The 19,064-nt window shown below is 41.0% G+C and overlaps 1 protein-coding gene across 4 annotated transcripts; it reads right to left on the minus strand.

Annotated features, from left to right (window-relative positions):
- Window positions 1-2,135: 2,135 nt before the first annotated feature.
- LOC121379354 lies at window positions 2,136-12,544 on the minus strand. 4 transcript variants are annotated; one of them, XM_041507927.1, is made up of 4 exons: window positions 12,487-12,525; window positions 9,143-9,315; window positions 4,589-5,507; window positions 2,136-3,583 (listed from the first exon to the last, which is right to left on the minus strand). In XM_041507927.1, the coding sequence occupies exons 2-4, from the start codon at window positions 9,149-9,151 to the stop codon at window positions 2,178-2,180; spliced, it is 2,334 nt and encodes a 777-aa protein (XP_041363861.1). In that variant the 5' UTR covers window positions 9,152-9,315; window positions 12,487-12,525; the 3' UTR covers window positions 2,136-2,177. The 4 variants fall into 4 exon arrangements, with proteins under 4 accessions (XP_041363861.1, XP_041363860.1, XP_041363863.1 ...); XM_041507926.1 differs by lacking the exon at window positions 12,487-12,525 and adding an exon at window positions 11,014-11,186; XM_041507929.1 differs by lacking the exon at window positions 9,143-9,315 and having other exon boundaries at window positions 12,487-12,544.
- Between the last annotated feature and the right edge of the window lie 6,520 nt (window positions 12,545-19,064).

A 19,064-nucleotide genomic window follows, 5' to 3' on the forward strand; every position in this document is an offset into this window, starting at 1 on the left:
CCGTAATTTTCTGCGCTCAGTTGGAAGAAAAAATAAAAACAAACTTACAACAGTTATGTGTGTGTGTGTGTGTGTGTGTGTGTGTGTAATATATACAAAAGGTTCATGTGTGGAACAAATGAATGTATACACAATTGCATTTACTTGAAATCTGGTCATAAAAAGTTAACAAAATAATAGCATGACCATTCCCTTCCATATTCCAGAGGTGTGCTATTCACTCTCTAAGCGCACAGCTTGCCTTATATGAACTGACACCTCTCAGGAAATGAACGTCTTAGAACGAGGAGTATGCTTAAAGTTGAAATAGCACAAAACATTGCTGCTAGACGTCGTGGTGTGCATTAGCTTTCATGAGAACACAACACTGTGTTTGCAGAAATGTTATCAACAGGAATACTAGATACAGGGTTTTTGCCAGAGGGTAAAACGGGTATGGCGCCATACCCAAATTTTTGGCAGATTTTATTTTTTTAAGTTAACCTTTTGACAAAATTAGTTACTTTTATCATTAATGTATGATTTTCTTAACCATAACCCTAAACTTAACCCATATTCTTTCTGGGGAAGGCATCCCATACCCGCTGTTGACAGTGGTTGCATTCAATTCCATAGCGCCATATCCAAAATTTTCTTTCTGGCAGAAACACTGAGATATCTTCTGTATTTGGGGAGCCTACGCGTGACGTCACGTTTGTAAAATGATCAGGGTAGTACACCTACAGAATCATTTGAAAACGACAAGTCTGATATCCTTGGGTTATGGCCAATTAGTGGAAGAACTGAACGCAACCGGTAACATAATCACAAAATACGATCACAACTGTTCAGTAAAACGTTGTCCTGTTACAATGTAATCTTTGGGTGAAAATGTAGGTAAATGAATTCTGTGGCTGGTGCTAGGTTGAAATGATTTGCAGAAGTGGTCTACGGCTGGTATGCTTGAACAAAGTCCCTAGTGTCACAAAATGTTTTTAAAAAATAATTTAAGTATCTGGTTTAACCCCTACCGACACAGATGACCGCTTCCATACGTCTTCGCATGTCCTGGACCAGACGTTGGATCTGACGTTGTGAGATCACCCGCAATCCCTGGTGCAATGCTGCTAGTAGTATCCAGGCCTACAGCGTGCCGACCTACTTTCCGTGACCGTGACCTTGACCTTGGTCCGGACCTCGATATAAACACCATGATGCTAGACAGTCTGACCATGGTGCTAAACAGTCTGACCTTGGTGCGAAAGAGTGTCGGGCCTTGGTGTACGTAACCTTGACGAGGACAATGCCCGCCAGTGGCCCTAACCTACTTAGACTGGTCTGTCGTGGCACTGTCCTACTTAGACTGATCTCGTTGTTATAATAATAGAATCTATCACCGTTGTGAGGTATAGACAAGGCAAATCCAACCCGAGGGACAAAAAGAAGATTTTTCGTGAGGGTCGAGGTTTACATTTTGTCCTGAGGGTTGGAATTGACTTATACCTCACAATGGTGATTGATTCTTTTTCTTGCCAATTTAATTTCAGTAACAAAACATAAATCTTGTAAGCGACGGTTTGTTTATTGTAGAACGATTCGTAAACATTTTACCTACAAACTCATTTAATCATACATGGGGAAAATATAAAGTTGAAAATATTAATTTGTTTAAATATTTTTAAAACAATGATGCTACGTGAAATGGCAAACAGAATTCTGAAAACCATAAATTATGACGTCAACCGTTGCAAAGTATGAGTTATGATCTCACACGTATGTACAAATCGTCTAGCCCTCTGGTCAGATAGATTTATCTAGCTCTAGGGTAAGACAGATTTTTCTAGCACCGTGCAAAATCTGGATAACCCAAGTGGAAGGACAAATGAAAACATGTCAATTAGAACATCAAAGTATGGAAAGGGGACAACATCGTAATTAGAGGTAGAACCATTAGAAAAGATACATGTCAGATCAGTACAAACTGTATGTTCCCGACGTGGATAAGTGGACCCGTTTCTACAAGCTGCAAGCAGAAGGCAAACTTCAACCTCACTACGAAATTTAGCGTGGTGGGAAAAATCGGGTCATTTAGAAGTGTGGAACGATGTCTAGAACTTTACGATCCCACGTGGAAAACAGAAACAAGGATACAGAAATACCAATATATATATATATGTTTAATCGAGATGGCCTTTAGCTCAAAAAACTTCTTTCACGTCCATTATGGGAGCAATAGATGGCAACTCATCTTTGTATTTTTCCAGTAAAATCAAGGCAAGTTTAATAGCCTTTGAACTATCGTCCGTTATGAACACATTCTCAAGACTTCTTGTCCATGTGTTATGGAAGGAAGAAAGCTTTTTGTACTGGTTATCAATCAACACGTGGGGTATGTTCAACAGAGTGCTTAGAATGTGTCCGTGGAGACGATCGGTGATCACCACTCGTCCTCGTTGAAGAAACACGAGTCCATTGTTTGCCATGAGGAAAACAGTTTCCATGGTTGTCAAACCTTTGTTAGTTTTCCAGTTCTCCCATTCAGATATTTTAACGGTTATATTCTTTGGAAACAGCAACGCTTTAGCCGAGTACTTGGGTGCCTCCGTGTCACTTCGTTTTAGCCACATTACGTCATACATGGGAGACATGGTTCGGCTAACTGAACCAATCTGAAATGCCATGTCTGGTGCCAGTGCCAAGTTAGTACCGTTATTCCAGTATTTCAGAGCGATACCCAGTGATTGCCTGTCCCTCAGCAGGATCGTGAGGTTTGCATTGCAGCAATATAGCTTCTTGCAGCGATCAAAGTGACCACCCTCGTACCGATTACCACGAACGAATATGCTTTGAGGCATTATGAACATCTTGAAGCCATGGAACCTTCTCATTAGGCCTTTTCTGATGATATCATCCAGCTTGTAGCCTATCAGATTCCCGCCACCACGGAACACGATAACCAGCTCGTTCTTGGAATATTGGTTGCTCAGTTTTTGAGCATAGTCTTGTACATTCTTTCTGGCACAATAAGGGAAGGTGCAGTAGTGCACTATTTTGATTCCCAGTCGTCTTAATAAATAAACTTCGCCGGTACTGATTGCAGAATCGCCTTTATTTTCAAAGGGTGCAATACCGAAGAGCATAGCGTACTTATACTTACCCATCATATCACCAAATAAATTAAAATGTATCCTTTGAGCTTCGCGTATTATCTCAGTATTGGTTGCCAACATCGGAGCCAATACATTTGTGTTTTGTCTATGATCCGAAAGACGCCAATTTAGAAATTCCTTTATTTGACTCTTATTTCTGGCCAAATAACGTGCCTCTATGTCTGGAAGTAGTTGGCTTCGGTTCATTAATTTAAACGACTTGGGTCCAAAAGATCTGTCTTTAAAAGATTCTGCTAAAAAGCCGACAGAATTGTGTTGCACCATTTTGACCGAATGTGTGACTGTTTTATGAAGAAGATGGTCACTCGAAGCATACTTCTGTATGTCTTTGAGACTCACACCAGTATTACCAACATACATAATCATTCCAGTTACCAACATGCCTAAATATATCCAAGTCAGCTGACGTCTGCAATTCGGTGGTTTCATTAAATCTGCAAATTAAATGTTGAAGAATAAGATCATGGCAAAAGAGGTAACAATTAAATAAAAACATATCAATATTTATGACTAAAATATATGCATGGGATACTTCACAATTTTGTAAGGGAGGTAAAAAAAAAAAAAATCTGAAAAGGGCAGTTTGTGTTTGTCGATTTGTGGGGGCATGCTCCTCGGCAAATTCATGAAGATCGTCACCGGCGCCCAGTACCCACAGATGGTCCACTGCCTTAGCACCCACAGCTACAGGAGACTGGTGCCTCACTTTGAGGAGAGGAACATTATCACCTCCCCGTAGATGCTGTGCACCCAAACGGCCTTAACGAGGCCACTCGCATGGACATATCGATCAGACTTTTAAACTTTTAGATCTGCGTTCAAACTTTTATGTCGAAATTACTTCTTTTTTTTGTTAATATTATTAAATAGTCCGATCCTCTCTTCTTTCTCTTATTTAATTTTGGAATGTCCTTCTAAAATGCTCCAAATTATATAAATATTCGACTGAGCAGTCAATTCTTTTTTTATTTTTGGCTTGTAACCTTTTTTTTTTTTTTTTTTTTTATCTATTAACTTCTTTACTAATTGCTATTTTCAAAATTCTGCCCAGTTTCAACACACACACACACACACACACACACACACACACACACACACACACACACACCTTCCATCCCGATTCAGGCCACCGATCTTATCGGAGGTCGGACTCGGGATGGGCGTGTTCAAAACCCTAGTGGTATATGGGCACGTTAAACTAGTTATCATCATCATCATCGGCAAATTCTGAAACATAGATGCTCAGAGACAGGTTTTCATGTTAGTGTTGTATAATGTAGATGATTAATTTGTTTTTAAAGTACCCTTCATCGCCTAGAAGCAGCCAAACATATCATTAAATCTCTAACACTTGCAGGCTTTATCATTGGAAATGTCAAAATACAATATTAAATAACAAAATCATATCTGTGTTGAATGTCTTATTACACTTCGCTTACCTGAACGTGCATGTTCTCTGTTTCCGTTGTCAAAGACACTTCTTCTATGTATGTATATCGCAATTCCAAGTATGCAGATAGCCAAACCTGCAAAATTCAATGGAGTCGCATATCGTTGTCCAAACAGGTACATAAGAAACACCACCGTGATTCGCTTGACCATGTTGATCATGCCTTGACTCACCACTGTCGTGTAGTGTATGAGGACATTGGTCGACATGAAAGAGTAGACAACATGAAAGTAGCTTGACGTCAGCATCAAGCAGATAATCAGTGTCGTCGTGTGTTGAACGATTCCTCTCAATTCCATCGCATACACAACAGCAACAGCTGTTGTAGTGCACACTACAGCACTGTAGACGTACACGGCAGGCCGAAGTCTTATGGTTGTGGACTTGCTGCCTTCTGAGTTGATGGTTACGTTTCTGATTGCTACGATGATGTTGGAGGTACACGCCATTAGTACGCCCCTGGAGATCGATGACGTCTCAAAAGGGTTTCCGACGAAGACAACGGCTCCTGGGACGATCAGAGGCAGACTGATGAGAGTGGATTTGGAAAGAGATGTTTTGTGGACGAGATGCTGAACCACAGCACTCGTGATGGGTTCCATCAGTTTGATGGCAAACGTGGAGGAAGCTTGCATGAATGCCATGCTGCAGTTCGTGGCAAAGGTGGCGGCCATATGTGACAGGATTATCATGTAGAATATTTTGTCCCACCGTCTCTGAATGTCCACTAGCGAGAAAAATGTCAAAACTTGTGAGAGAGTCAGAGAGAGGGAGAGTAAAATACCTTGGCCTTCAAAATTGGTAAGACTTGTCTGGAGAAAAGCTTTTGCGCTTTGGTGACACAGGAATGAGGTCAATGTCCATATACAGAAGATGCCCAAACCCTTCATGACAGAAGTAGAAAAGCTCTGAAAAACAGCAAAATATTCGAAATCATAGGCAAGTAAGTCATGGTTTCACAGGTATATTATAACTTTAACACATTATCGTGAAATTAAAATTTAATCACATGCAGAAAATTACATACAGCTGTAGAATGCTGTTTTAAGACTAGTATATGCTAGTTCAATATTCCAGTACCAGTTTAAAGTAGCATTTCGACCCAAATAGAATACTGATCTGTGGTGAGCTTTCTATGGACATTACTGATCTTTTTCACAATAGAAAAAGGAACTTTTACTGCCTCAGGGTCAGTTTTCTATAACTTATAAAACCACAGTAATTACTATTGTTCTTAACTTTACTATATCTAAGGTTGTATTATTATAGTATTGTGACCAAATATTAATTTACTACAGGAATAGTTAAGATAATTCCTGTAGTAAATAACTTCAAAATTAATAATCACTGTGTTTAGTTGAGGTGCGTTCAAGCCCTTATTTAGGGGGGAGGGGTCTCCGAACCCTCCCGCAAAAGCTGAGGTCCACTTGTTTCTGTTTTTTTAATATTGCACAACTTTCCCATAAAACAATGTTTGCTTGTCTTCATCATTTAGCAATCCCCTTACCAAAGTTGCAGTGTACATGATTCAGAATTCCCCTGCGCGTGCTGTAACATTTTCTTTGAGAATAGCCAATACAGCACAACATTGAAGTTTTGAGTAAAATTCAGTATCTATCTGTGATATTTGTGTTTTTGCACAGTTCTTTACACTGTTTTTGTTTAAATCTTGAATTTTTATATTGATGTTGATCATCGCTTTATTTATTTGCATTACCATAGTTTGACACGCAATAGCGGATGTATTTTTCGTGCTGGGGTGTCGTTAAACATTCATTCATTCATTCATTCAGAATTTGTAACGAATCTGGCAAAAATGTTTAATTGTACTTTCTGTTATACTGATGACTTCGTAGCATTCGATAATTACACAATGACAGCAGTTCACTTTTCGTTGATTTATCAACCACTTAGACATAAGTTAGAAATAAAAGGTAAATAACAGAAAGTAATCAGGTTAAGTCAGGCCAGGTCATAGGTGCACATTCAGAACAAGCTGTTGTAGCACACGTCTGTCATGTGCGCAGGTGTCGACATTCCCCGGCTCCTCCGTCCAGGACAGGAAAAGGTTTGGGGTGGGTAGCAGCGAGGGTCGCCCGCACTGGCATGTACAATGGAGCACAAGCAGTCCGACCAGGGTCGGTAGTGGGCGAGGGTTGGTTTTAGTGCTATTGAATTTGCAAATGTCCCATAGGATTAAGGCAAATTAGAAAATGTTACTTTCTGGAAGGTAATTTCCAAGTATTTCAAAATGTTTTTTGACCAACATGTAGATGCCATTTTGATGATATGATGCATCAGTGACAAACATGAAATGGGATGCAATACCTTTTGCTGAAAACGTTTGAGGACTACACCTGTACTCTTAACAGAGGCTGCAGGTGTTGGCGGTGATTGGTGATGATACAGTTGTTATGAACGTAATGTTTTTCGTTTTTCATAAATATGTTCATTATTGAAGGAATTGATCTTCGTTCTGGGGTACACGTACCTTTTAACATATACCCCGGGTCAATACCTTTAACTCCTGTTGTTTGCTAGAATTTCATTTTGTTAAAAAAAAAAAAAAAAAAAATAATAAAAAAAAAAATACAGTCTACAAAATAGTCGAAAATAGTTGTTTTCAAATATCAATAGAATGAATGAATGTTTAACGACACCCCAGCACGAAAAATACATCGGCTATTGGGTGTCAAACTATGGTAATGCAAATAAATAAAGTGATGATCAACATCAATATAAAAATTCAAGACTTAAACAAAAACAGTGTAAAGAACTGTGCAAAAACACAAATATCACAGAATTTTACGGATACTGAATTTTACTCAAAACTTTTGTGCTGTATTGGCCATTCTCAAAGAGAATGTTACACCCCTGCACCACGGTGAGGTTACAGCACACGCAGGGGCAAATATCAATAGATGCAAAGGCCTTACTAGTCGGGATTGTCTACGTTTAACATGCTTCTGTTACTAAAATAAATTAATGTATAAGCTTATTATCAGTTAGTACATGTTTTTATTGATTTTTAATAACTTATTTGTTTCTATTTACCCTACGTCGTAGAGGACGGTAAAGCGTTTTCGTTACATAAGCTTGGTAAATCGTTTTGACACTGCGGTTATTCGGGGGATGCCCGCCACGTGACTCAAAATAATACGTCACACCTCTGCTCTCCAAATCGCTGTTATTTTTTTCTGAATTATGGACCGTTGACATAATTCAATTATTTTTATAAAATATCAATAATAAGTGGAATATACTGGTTATGTACATGGTTCAATAAAGTACATTTAGGTACAAATCAACTGTTGGGTCAATAATTAGGTCAACCATCCGTGACAGAGCGCCTTTAAATAATATTAAATTTAATCCTCAAAATCTACTCAACCCAAATAAACTATTCATAGATAAGTTATTAAGGTCAACGACAGTTACTTTTCGCACCCTTGATTTGGCTTCGTACATAATAAATTTAAAATATAAGCCTAACATCTTACCGACCGAACCCCCCCCCCCCCCCCCCCCCCCGCAAATGGTCCGCTTTCAGAACTAAAACATACAGGTTTATACATATGGAGTTTTTGGTGGTGCAAAAACAAAATAGAAAAAGGTCCACTTGGTTTATATTCGAACCCCCCCCCCCCCCCCACCCACCCCACCCCTCCCCAGGTCCAGATCACGCTACGCCCCTGCCGTAATTTCACTTGGATCCATTTTCCGTAATTTACTGAAAGGTACAATTATCTTTTTAATCAAGATTTTCTTCAAACACATTCAGGTGCATTAGTAATGTGCAAACAAAAAAACATTCAATAGCAATTTTCCATTGGAATTTTTCCAGCATTCTTAAAACGGAAACGTCATGTACGGTACCCAGTTTATGGTTTTTGAGATGCAAAGTGACGTCATTGGAATAACAAGCAGACGTTGTTTACAGGTCTGTAGTTTTTATTTTTCAAAATTTTGGACAAAATATTACGTTTAAGTTTTAAAAGATGAAAAATAAAAAGTAAATATATGTCAAATATATGTAGGCCTATTTATTAACGCTTTTCGGTGTCGCCTCTCCACAATCGATTAGCAGGGCCATAGCTAGGATTTTTTGTTGGGGGGGGGGGGGGGGCGGGCAACTGAGTAGTTAATAGTCTAAAACTCCTTAAACAGTTAAGAAGATAATTTTCTTTAAGTTTCTTTAATGCTTTCCGGATCCCCCCCCCCCCCCCCCCCCCCCCCCCCCCCCCCCCCCCCCCCCCCCCCCCCCCCCAGATACGGCCCTGGAGCCAATTTCACTAAACATCGTAAGCTACGTTTTGCACGTAAACGTAAATCTACGACTGAAGAGCATTTCACAAAGAAGTGTAAACGTAAGTTACGAGTAAAGTTAGACGTAAATCTAAGAGTGCCCTCGACCACAACTAGTCGCACACATAAATTGCTACATCCACTTCCATAATTCATAACATGGTCACACTTTTGGTTTTTGTAAAGTGTTTAACAAATTAACTCCCTTTATTAATCCAGTGATAGTCAGTTTTGTTACCTGTGTCATTTGATCCACTTAGGGCGGGATTTAGCTCAGTCGGTTGCGTGCTCGCTTGAGGTGCCAGCGTCACAGGATCGAACCACCTAGGTGGATCCATTCAACTGATTTTTTCTTCTGGTTCCGACCAGTGCATCACAGCTGGTCAAAGGCCGTGGTATGTACTTTCCTGTCTGTGAGAAAGCGGATATAAAAGATCCCTTGCTGCATTAGGAAACAAATATAGCGGGTTTCCTCTAAAAACTACTTGTCAGAATTACCAAATGTTTGACATCGAATAGCCGATGAATAATAAATCAATTTGTTTTAGTGGTGTCGTTAAACAAAACCTTTTTTTTTTTTAATCCATTCAATTTTTTATTTTTATTTTTCAAATAGGCTGATAGCGTTCTATTAAGACGAGTCTGCATATTTTTTGATATATGCAAATGTATGCAGCAAAAAAACAGACGATATTTTCCCCCAGTACCTATTTCCCGTACCGTGGTCTGGACATGGGGGAGGGGGGGGGGGGGTAAACTGTCCTGAAAACGCGTCTCTTCTTGTCTTCATTACGAATATTTCGGATCTCGGCTCATTTGCCTTGCACAAACTCAGCTTGCTCCTAGTACAATTCTGTGACACCCCTCTCCCCTTTACAAATGTCTAGAGCTGCCCCTGCTATCAAATGTATTATTTTAAAACTTATATTTGACGCACTGTACCATGTTTTACGTTCATCTTTTTAAAATTCAACATAACATTTTCTCTACAATTTAGAAATAAAAGATATATCCATGTACAAATGACTGCCTGGTCAACTGACTATTATTTTGATTGGGGTGAAAGTTGTTTAGACAAACAAAAAAAAAAAAAAAAAAAAAAAATAATAATAATAAAAAAAATAATAATAATAATAATAATAATAATAAAACAAACAAAAAAAAATAATAATAATAATAATAATAATAATAATAATAATAATAATAATAATAATAATAATAAATAATAATAATAATAATAATACACCCGAACAATGTCGTAGCGTGGGCACCGGGGCGTTTGCCCTGGGTGCAAAATTCTGGACTGGTGGAAGGGACTCGAGGAGTGCTAACGGTCCACGGGTTAGGGGGCGCAATACTTGCCTTGCCCTGGGCGCTGGCAACCCACGCTACGCCACTGCGCCCAAACGTCATTTTGTATTTCGCCTACACAAATAATAAACTCATTTATGACCTAGGAAAATTTTAGTTGCGGATCCATGGGGTGGACATGAATTTTTTGTTTTTTTAATGCAGACCCTTTTTGCAGTATATCTACTACTTTTTTTTATCACATTAATTTTTACCATTGTAACCCAAAATCTGATATAGAGTTTGTACCCGATCCATCAGTGCCCCCCCCCCCCCCCACACACACACACCTCCAGACACACACACACACTCCCAAAGCAAATATAGGGAATTGACCCATAATATAGTGTTTTCAACTATATAGGTTAACATTGTCGCCTATAGGAGTTTATTTGGTACAGTACAACCGTGTGTTGGTATACCGGAAACGGTGGTTTCCAAACTTTATCAAATTTATTCGTTGTTTCTTTTAAAAGTTATAAGGTTGTTTTGTTTAACGACAGTACTAGAGCACATTGATTTATTAATAATCGGCTTTAGATGTCAAATTTCTGCTAAATGAGCTGCAAAAGAAAACAGACGTAGATTTACGTGCAAAGTAAGTTAGTAGTATTTCTACGACCGGCTTCGTGAAATGGAGTAAACGTACACGTAGAGGTAGACGTACGACAGGTGTAAGTTTTACACGTAAACGTAAATTTACGATGTTTAGTGAAATAGGCCCCTGATTAGGCTACACTAATTCGTAATTCTACTCACAATTTTCTTTGTCCTCTTTTATGTGTTTTTCTTCCATTTTAATTTTTTCTTTCTTTTTGTTTTCTGATGGGAGCCACTTCTATTTCCAGTTCTTCCCCTTTCAATTCTAATTCATTAACGTGCCGATCGTTTACCCCGTTTCCTGCCGTTGACGTTTATACACGTCAAGCGTCATCACAATGACGTCACTTAGCATGTTTTGATTTAAAAATCGTTTTCTAAAATAACTTTTTGACATTTTTGCCAAAAACAAAGTAAGAAAATGTCAATGAATAGTCTTACAATCGCACATCCAAATATTTGCTAAATTGTTGTTGTATATCTTATGGGTTTTTTAAAAATAGAAATGACCCGTCAAATGGCGTGTGCTATTGTTTGTTATTGTTTTTTTGTTTTTTGGTAGCGGTTTCTTTTAAAAAAACAAAAATAAAAACAGGTGTGTGTGCTGGGATTTTAGGTCGGGGTGTCTGGAGAGCGAAGTTTATAGGGGATTTCAGTCATGCTCCGCCGGAATATGTATTGATTGTTTTTTTTGTTTTTTGGGGGTTTTTTTTTCTCCAATAAATCTGCTTGAGCAGGGACCGGGAGGGGGTGGGGGTGGGGGTGGGCGGTCGACCCACTCCCTGCACACGCATCTACAAATGCTATAAAGATAAAATAATCATCATGAGGTAAACCGCAGTTGTGTTGAATATATTGTCTTTTGATAAATATATTACATGGGCGGATCCAAGGGGGGGGGGACCAGGGGGACGCGTCCCCCCCCCAAAATTGTTCAAGTGCCCTCAAAATGTCCAAGTGCCCTTTTTGTTTGTAGAATTTTTTTTTTTTTAAGTAAACAATAATTATATTGTAGATAAATGAAATCAAGATTTTCGTGTACATGCGCAAGCTTGCAGATATGTGTCTGTGTTATTGAGTCTCAATGGGGCCCCATTGAGGTTCTAACGCGAGTGACGCCAATTTACTTCATTATTGCTAGTATATTATGACGTAGAACTGTAGGAATTCATATTAATTGTAAATATCAAAACTTGTAGTAAGGTGCCCTTTTGACGAGTCAATGTGCCCTTCTTTTTTGGTCCCCCCCCCCCTAAAAATATTTCCTGGATCCGCCCATGTATTAGTACCAAAAACTAAAATTCGGGCGAAAACGACAGAGATATTCGGGCGAAATGAGCTGGCCTGAAACCTTTTCATCATCAATCTAATTAAAATTAGCTCCACTATTACATGTGGATCTAACAGCAGCCCGTTGGAGCTCATGTCCAGTTGACCTTTCATTCGACCAATCAAAACCTTACTTGCAAAATCATGCCAGTGATTTAAAAAGAATTTGAAAACATTCGGGATAATGCCGAGTGTATACGAAATAATACGGGTGAATTACGAAGTATGCCAGAAACTAATTGCAATATAACATTTTATATAAAATTCGTTTCAAGACCCTACTACTCTTTTTCTAGACTTTACCTTGCTTTATAGTGATACCATCACGTACTCTCTGGAGTCGGGGCCCGTCCGCACCACTATACCAACCCATGACGACTGGACTATACCCTAGTCTGATACCCTCTCTCTCGTTCAGACGGATCCGGCTTCTCAAGATCTGTATTTCAGCACAGCACTACACCTTCAACGTCTATCGACTGTCATCTAGGATAGATAGATAGATAACAATTTAACGTGTCCATATACCACTAGGGTTTCGAACACGCCCATCCAGAGTCCGACCTCCGATAAGATCGGTGGCCTGACTCGGGATGAGGGGAGGATAGAGTTGAAAATGGGCTGAATTTTGAAAATAGCTATTAGTAAAAAAGTTAATAGAATTAAAAAAATAAAAATAAATAAAGTTACAAGCCAAAAATAAAAAGAATTGACTGCTGGGCCGAATATTTATATAATTTGGAGCATTTTAGATGGACAGTCCAAAAATAAATAAGAGAAAGAAGAGAGGATCGGACTATTTAATAATATTTTAAAAAAAAAGAATAATTTCGACATATAATTTTGAACGGAGGTCTAAAAGTTTAAAGTCCGATCTAAATGGTCCGGTCCGGGGGGGGGGGGGGGGGGGGGGGGGGCGTGTGAGTTTAAGGTGGGCGGAATTTGGAATACGAATTTAGTAGTTAGGTCAAAGACCTAAAGCCAAAATGAGCTCATTCATACAACTCACGTCTGGACAAACATTTAAGTCCAAAGAACAAAATTAGACTGCTCGACCGAAAGGGTTTTAAAGTGATTTGAGCAATTTAGACGGGCTGCCAAAATAAAGTGCGTCGGACTGTTTACCAAAAACCCCCAAAAAACCAAAAAAAACAATTAAAGTCCAACTAAGCCCTTGGAACGGTTGGCGACTACGGGGACGAGATGAAGTGCTTGGCGTTGAACTGTGGCACCAGTTTCCTCCAACGGTGGGCTAGCAAGGTCTTAGCTAGCTCGACGTAATGGGCACCGGCGATGATCTTCAGTACTCTGTGGATGGTGTAGTTGTCCATGTCTTCGAAGAGTATTCCCTGTCTGTAGAGATCATCTCGGCGCGACGTCACCACAAGTCCAAACTTCCCGTCTCGTAGTTCCATGGCGTGGATGGCACACTCAACTCCGTCAGGAAACTTCTTAAAGTTGCCCTCAAGAATGCCTCCCGGCAGTGAGCTGGTGTCCGAGGTGTCCCCGACCAAGTATCGAGCGTACTGGCCCTTGATCTTGGAGATGGCTCGGCTCCAGGCGGCGTCCCTGCCCCGGGCGGTCGCGGAAGGCCGGGCCTTGGCTGGCTGGTCACTACTCGGTGGGGTGACGGCCTTCCGCTTCGCAGCAGCGCCATCTATAGGGGTCTTGGCGGAGCCCCCCGGGGGTGGGGGTCTCGACGCCGACCGCCTCGAAGGGGTTGGAACGGGAGACGCACGCCGTGGAGTTTCGCAGATAGCTGTGTCCAACAGCGGCGTCGACTGGACCGCTGGCTCAGTCTGTTCAGAGGTTTCTGCGTCGGCTGGCACTGGTTGATCGGGTCCCGGGGGTGGGGGCGGCGACGCAGACAGGACCGCCGCTGGCGGTTGAGCCGCCAGTTTAGGTCCCCCCTGAGCCGTCCCTGGTGCAGGTTTCCTCTTCCTCCTTCCTCTTCCCTTCCTCTTCGTCGTGTTCGTTACCGCGTCGCCATACACCAAAGTCACGGTTGCCCGTGAGCCAATGTAAGCGACGCGGTACTCTAACAAAGAGCCGTAGCTTGCAATAAGTCCCCCCAGGTGGGGGGGGGGGGGGGGGGCAACTCGAGAGAGCAGAGCGACACGTCTTTCCTCATCGAAGGCATAGCTCGGAGTGTGTCATCTAGGGGTTTTCTTGACGGGATGCAACCCATCTCGTCCCTTTAAGCTGTGCACCCAAACGGCCTTAACGAGGCCACTCGCGTGAAAATATCGATCGGACTTTAAACTTTTAGATCTGCGTTCAAAATTTTATGTCGAAATTACTTCTTCTGTTTTTTAAATATTATTAAATAGTCCGATCCTCTCTTCTTTCTCTTATTTAATTTTGGACTGTCCTTCTAAAATGCTCCAAATTATATAAATATTCGGCCGAGCAGTCAATTCTTCTTCTTTTTTGGCTTGTAACCTTTTTTTTAAATTATTTATTTATTCTATTAACTTTTTTACTAATTGCTATTTTCAAAATTCTTCCCATTTTCCCGAATAACGCTATAAAAGACGAAGTGTAATTGGTCGATATTTAAATTGTTATTTATAGATGAAATATCACCTGGACATGGGAGTCCACGCAATGCTGTTAGATCTACTGGCTAGACCCAGTAGAGCTAATTTTAATCAGATTGTTTCATCATGTACTAATATTTCGACCATTTCTCCCACAATATTAGTTGTAATCCATATAAAATTGTGTAGTGCTTCGTTTGAAACCCTATATTATATATAGCTGGTTGGCAGTAACGCTATAAAATTAATAAATGTTAGTTTTTTCAGTTTCTAGTATTTTCGTTTAATTCGAGCACAAATTAGCATGCCCCTCTCCCCTTCCCACTTTTACAAAACAAAACGGGATCCCGTACGCTGATGATTAGTATGTTAGGCCTGTACCAATGGGTGTGGGTGCGTGGGGGATGTACACACCCTCACCACGAGGTTAAATGTTTTCCACGCAACAGTTATCGACAGTTTTTAGAACATTGACACGGTCCTTTTTTGTGTTGCGCAACACCCCCAAAAAATCGTGCGGTAGGTATGGACCTATAAAATATTTTTAAATTACTGCAGGATAATGGTCTGCAATAGATTCCGAGTAAGTAATCGCGTTTTTTATTTTAAAAATATGGTGATAAATATTTTTTTTAAAATAACAATTTTTTTTTTTTTTTAAATGACCACATGCTTTAGCAGGGCGGACACTCCGTTGTGTAGGCAACGACCCGAAACATTGTTTTTGTATCAAAAATCGTTAAACAAATTATTTCATGCAAATAAAATGTTGTATTCAGGATGTAATAATCACAAATCATAAAACGATCTTACATTGTTGATAAAAATATCAAAGAAAAATCGCAAAAACTTCAAAGTGTAGTTGACCTATATTATTATCGCCGTTTGACCCAGATACAATACTTCGCGGGACCAACAGCCAGTGATTGGTTCTTCTCTCACTTCCTCTGTGAACATGTCAGAAGACGTTGCACAATTAGAAATTCATGATTCCGATAATAATGGTTTTAACAATTACTTGTGTGACATCTCCAGTGACCTATTGCGGTAGGGCGCACATTGTCTACGTCCGCTCGGATTACCGTGCGTCATGCCTAAACGTTTCACGTTTTTGACTTCTCAAAAACTCCGTCATCAGTTCCAACTACATTTTGTGCCACACATAAACAAATTCTGACCCCCCTATCCAAGGGCCTATGCGACAGAGCCCAAAATAATAATTTAAAAAAAAATGAAGCAGCATAAGCGTACGGGCTCCAATTTTGGTTGGGGATGCAGGCAGATTTTTGCCAGAGTTAAAAGAAAACCCCGAATCTGTATTAGCTTTGAATATCCAAACAGCAGGACCGTAGCTAGGGTTGAGGGTCAATGGTGTTGGGGGAAAAGTTTTTTTTTATTTTATTTTGTTGGGGTTTTTTTTTGGGGGGGGGGTTGGGAGGGGGGGGGTAATTTAACGACACCACTAGAGCACATTGATGTATTAATCATCGGTTATTGGATGTCAAACATTTGGTAATTTTGACATATAGTCTTAGAGAGTAAACCAGCTACATTTTTCCATTAGTAGCAAGGCATCTTTTATATGAACCATCCCAGTCGTGGTGCACTGGCTGAAACGAGAAATAGGCCAATGGGCCCGCCGACTGGGATCGATCCCAAACCGACCGCGCTTTACCACTGGGCTATGTCCCAACCCTGGTGTGGGAGAAAGTCAAAGGGTGTGTGTGTAAAATAATAGAAAATTACTGTTTATTGTTTTAAGTATGTGACCTCCCTGAAATGGCCGCAAAATGGTATTTCAGAGCCTCTAGAAAATGTCCTGGGGGTGGGTCATGCCCCCAGGTCCCCTAGTGTCTTGCACCTTCCATGCTCATTGGTTCATTGTTTAAATCCTAGTTACAGCCCTGAACAACTATATAGGGTTGCAAATGAATCACTACATATTTTTACATGGATTACAACTAATATTGTGTCGGAGTAAAATGATGGAAATACATGGTGAAACGGTTTTAGGCCAGCTCATTTTCTCTAAATGCTATAGCTGGATAGTATTTAAATATATGTAAAGGCAAATAGATGACCAGTGTATATAACTTGTGAATGTCCCTGGGGTGGGGATGGAGTTCACGATAGTTATATAGAAATTGCATTTAAACTAATTTGTTCAGATCTACTAGAACATATCCGTGACCCATTTCCTTGTGAATTTGGTCATTCTACCCCCCACCCCGGATCCTAAGGGTGGGGCATAAATAGGGGAAAATTAAGCCAATTGCCTTCTCCAGGAATACCAGGATTGTTTTTAAGTGAATGGATATTTTACTCTTTTTTTCTTCTTTACAGTTGTGACCGTGTGAAGTCATGTTCACCTTAAGATACTATTGAAAGTATCTTGTGTCGCAATAAATTATTGAAATGCATAAAATCCGTTTTACTATTTCTATTATTCTAATATCAGTGTCCAGGGTTTCTGCCAGAGGGTATGAAGGGTAAAATTATATACCCTAAAATCTTGGGAGTTAATGGATACGTTTTAATCATTGTTAGAACGATTATAGTAAGTGAGCTGCTGTTTAAAATTAGTAACGCAAAAGGGTACAAATGGGTTATAACTCCGATTTTATGTTTCCTACCGGTTCATGCTTTGTGAATATAAGGTCATTGCATGTCCCAAACACATTCGCACGGTTACATTCGATAAAATGCAGCTACTGTACAATAAAGTTCCAAAATGTGAATATTCGCAAAAACGCAGCCACGTGCAAACCATGTCACCACTGCACGTGCGTTGTCTGCACGTGCAACATGAACACCGACAGTATAAAAGTGCAGGGTGTTCGCTTACCTGGCCTCTGTATCTGGCCGACAGTTGACAATCCAGGACATGCCACGTCTCAGTGAACCGCAGAGAAACAATGCCATCGGCCGACTAGACGCAGGCGAATCCAGAACGGCCGTTGCCAGGGCATTCCATGTGTCCCCAAGCACCATCTCCAGACTGTGGGACCGTTACCAGCAACATGGATCAACACGTGACCTCCCTAGATCCGGTCGACCATGGGTCACTACCCCCGGGCAGGACCGCTACATCCGGGTACGCCACCTTCGGGAACGATTGACTACTGCCACCTCCACAGCCGCAGCAATACCAGGTTTGCGCAGGATATCCGACCAGACCGTACGGAACCGCCTACGTGAGGTAGGAATTCGTGCCAGACGTCCAGTTCGAGGTGTCATCTTAACACCACAACACCGTCGACTCCGACTGCAGTGGTGCCAGATTCATCGACAATGGCCTCAACTGCGATGGAGACAGGTGTGGTTCAGTGACGAGTCCCGATTTCTGCTCCGAGGTCATGATGGAAGATGTCGCGTGTATAGGCGTCGTGGTGAACGTTATGCGGCAAACTGCGTGCAGGAAGTGGACAGATTCGGCGGGGGTAGTGTCATGGTGTGGGCAGCCATCTCACACTGGCAGAACTGACCTGGTCCACGTGCAGGGCAAACTGAATGCACAGGGCTACATTGACCAGATCCTCCGGCCACACATCGTTCCAGTTATGGCCAACGCCAACGCAGTGTTCCAACATGACAACGCCAGGCCTCACACAGCACGTCTCACAACGGCTTTCCTACAGAACAACAACATTAATGTCCTTCCTTGGCCATCGATATCACCGGATTTGAACCCAATTGAGCATCTATGGGACGAGTTGGACCGACGCCTCCGACAGCGACAACCACAGCCCCAGACCCTGCCCGAGCTGGCAGCAGCCTTGCAGGCCGAGTGGGCCACCATCCCCCGGGACGTCATCCGTACTCTGGTTGCTTCAATGGGCAGGCGGTGCCAGGCGGTGCCAGGCAGTTGTCAACACATGCGGAGGCCACACCCGGTATTGACTCCAGATGACCTTGACCTTGGTGGTGTGTCCTATCACTTACTCACAATGGACTAGAGTGAATTGTGAACAATCCTGCAACATTTGATAATTATCGGACTCACCATTCAATAATTAAATCAATTCTCCAAATGTTACGACAATGTGGTTTTGCGTTTCTTCTTTTGAAGAGTATATATATATATATATATATATATTGACTTAAACATATATGGCAAGGGGGAGAACTCTTGGAGTCGTAATGCGAACACTATGTTTTAAATGCAGTTATTTCCCTTCGATTCACACGTGATACTCGTTAAGCTCTTGGCACAGCACGACGCGTGTCGTCTGTTAGTCTGCCTTTCGCCGAGTTAATGGATTAAGCACATGTGGCATATCATTTCTCTCTCTCTGTGTTTAACAGTTAGAGGGGGTGTCACCAATAGCTGCCGACTTGCTC

The sequence above is a fragment of the Gigantopelta aegis genome, chromosome 8 (assembly GCF_016097555.1).
Source record: "Gigantopelta aegis isolate Gae_Host chromosome 8, Gae_host_genome, whole genome shotgun sequence".
In the NCBI taxonomy this organism is placed as follows: domain Eukaryota; kingdom Metazoa; phylum Mollusca; class Gastropoda; order Neomphalida; family Peltospiridae; genus Gigantopelta; species Gigantopelta aegis.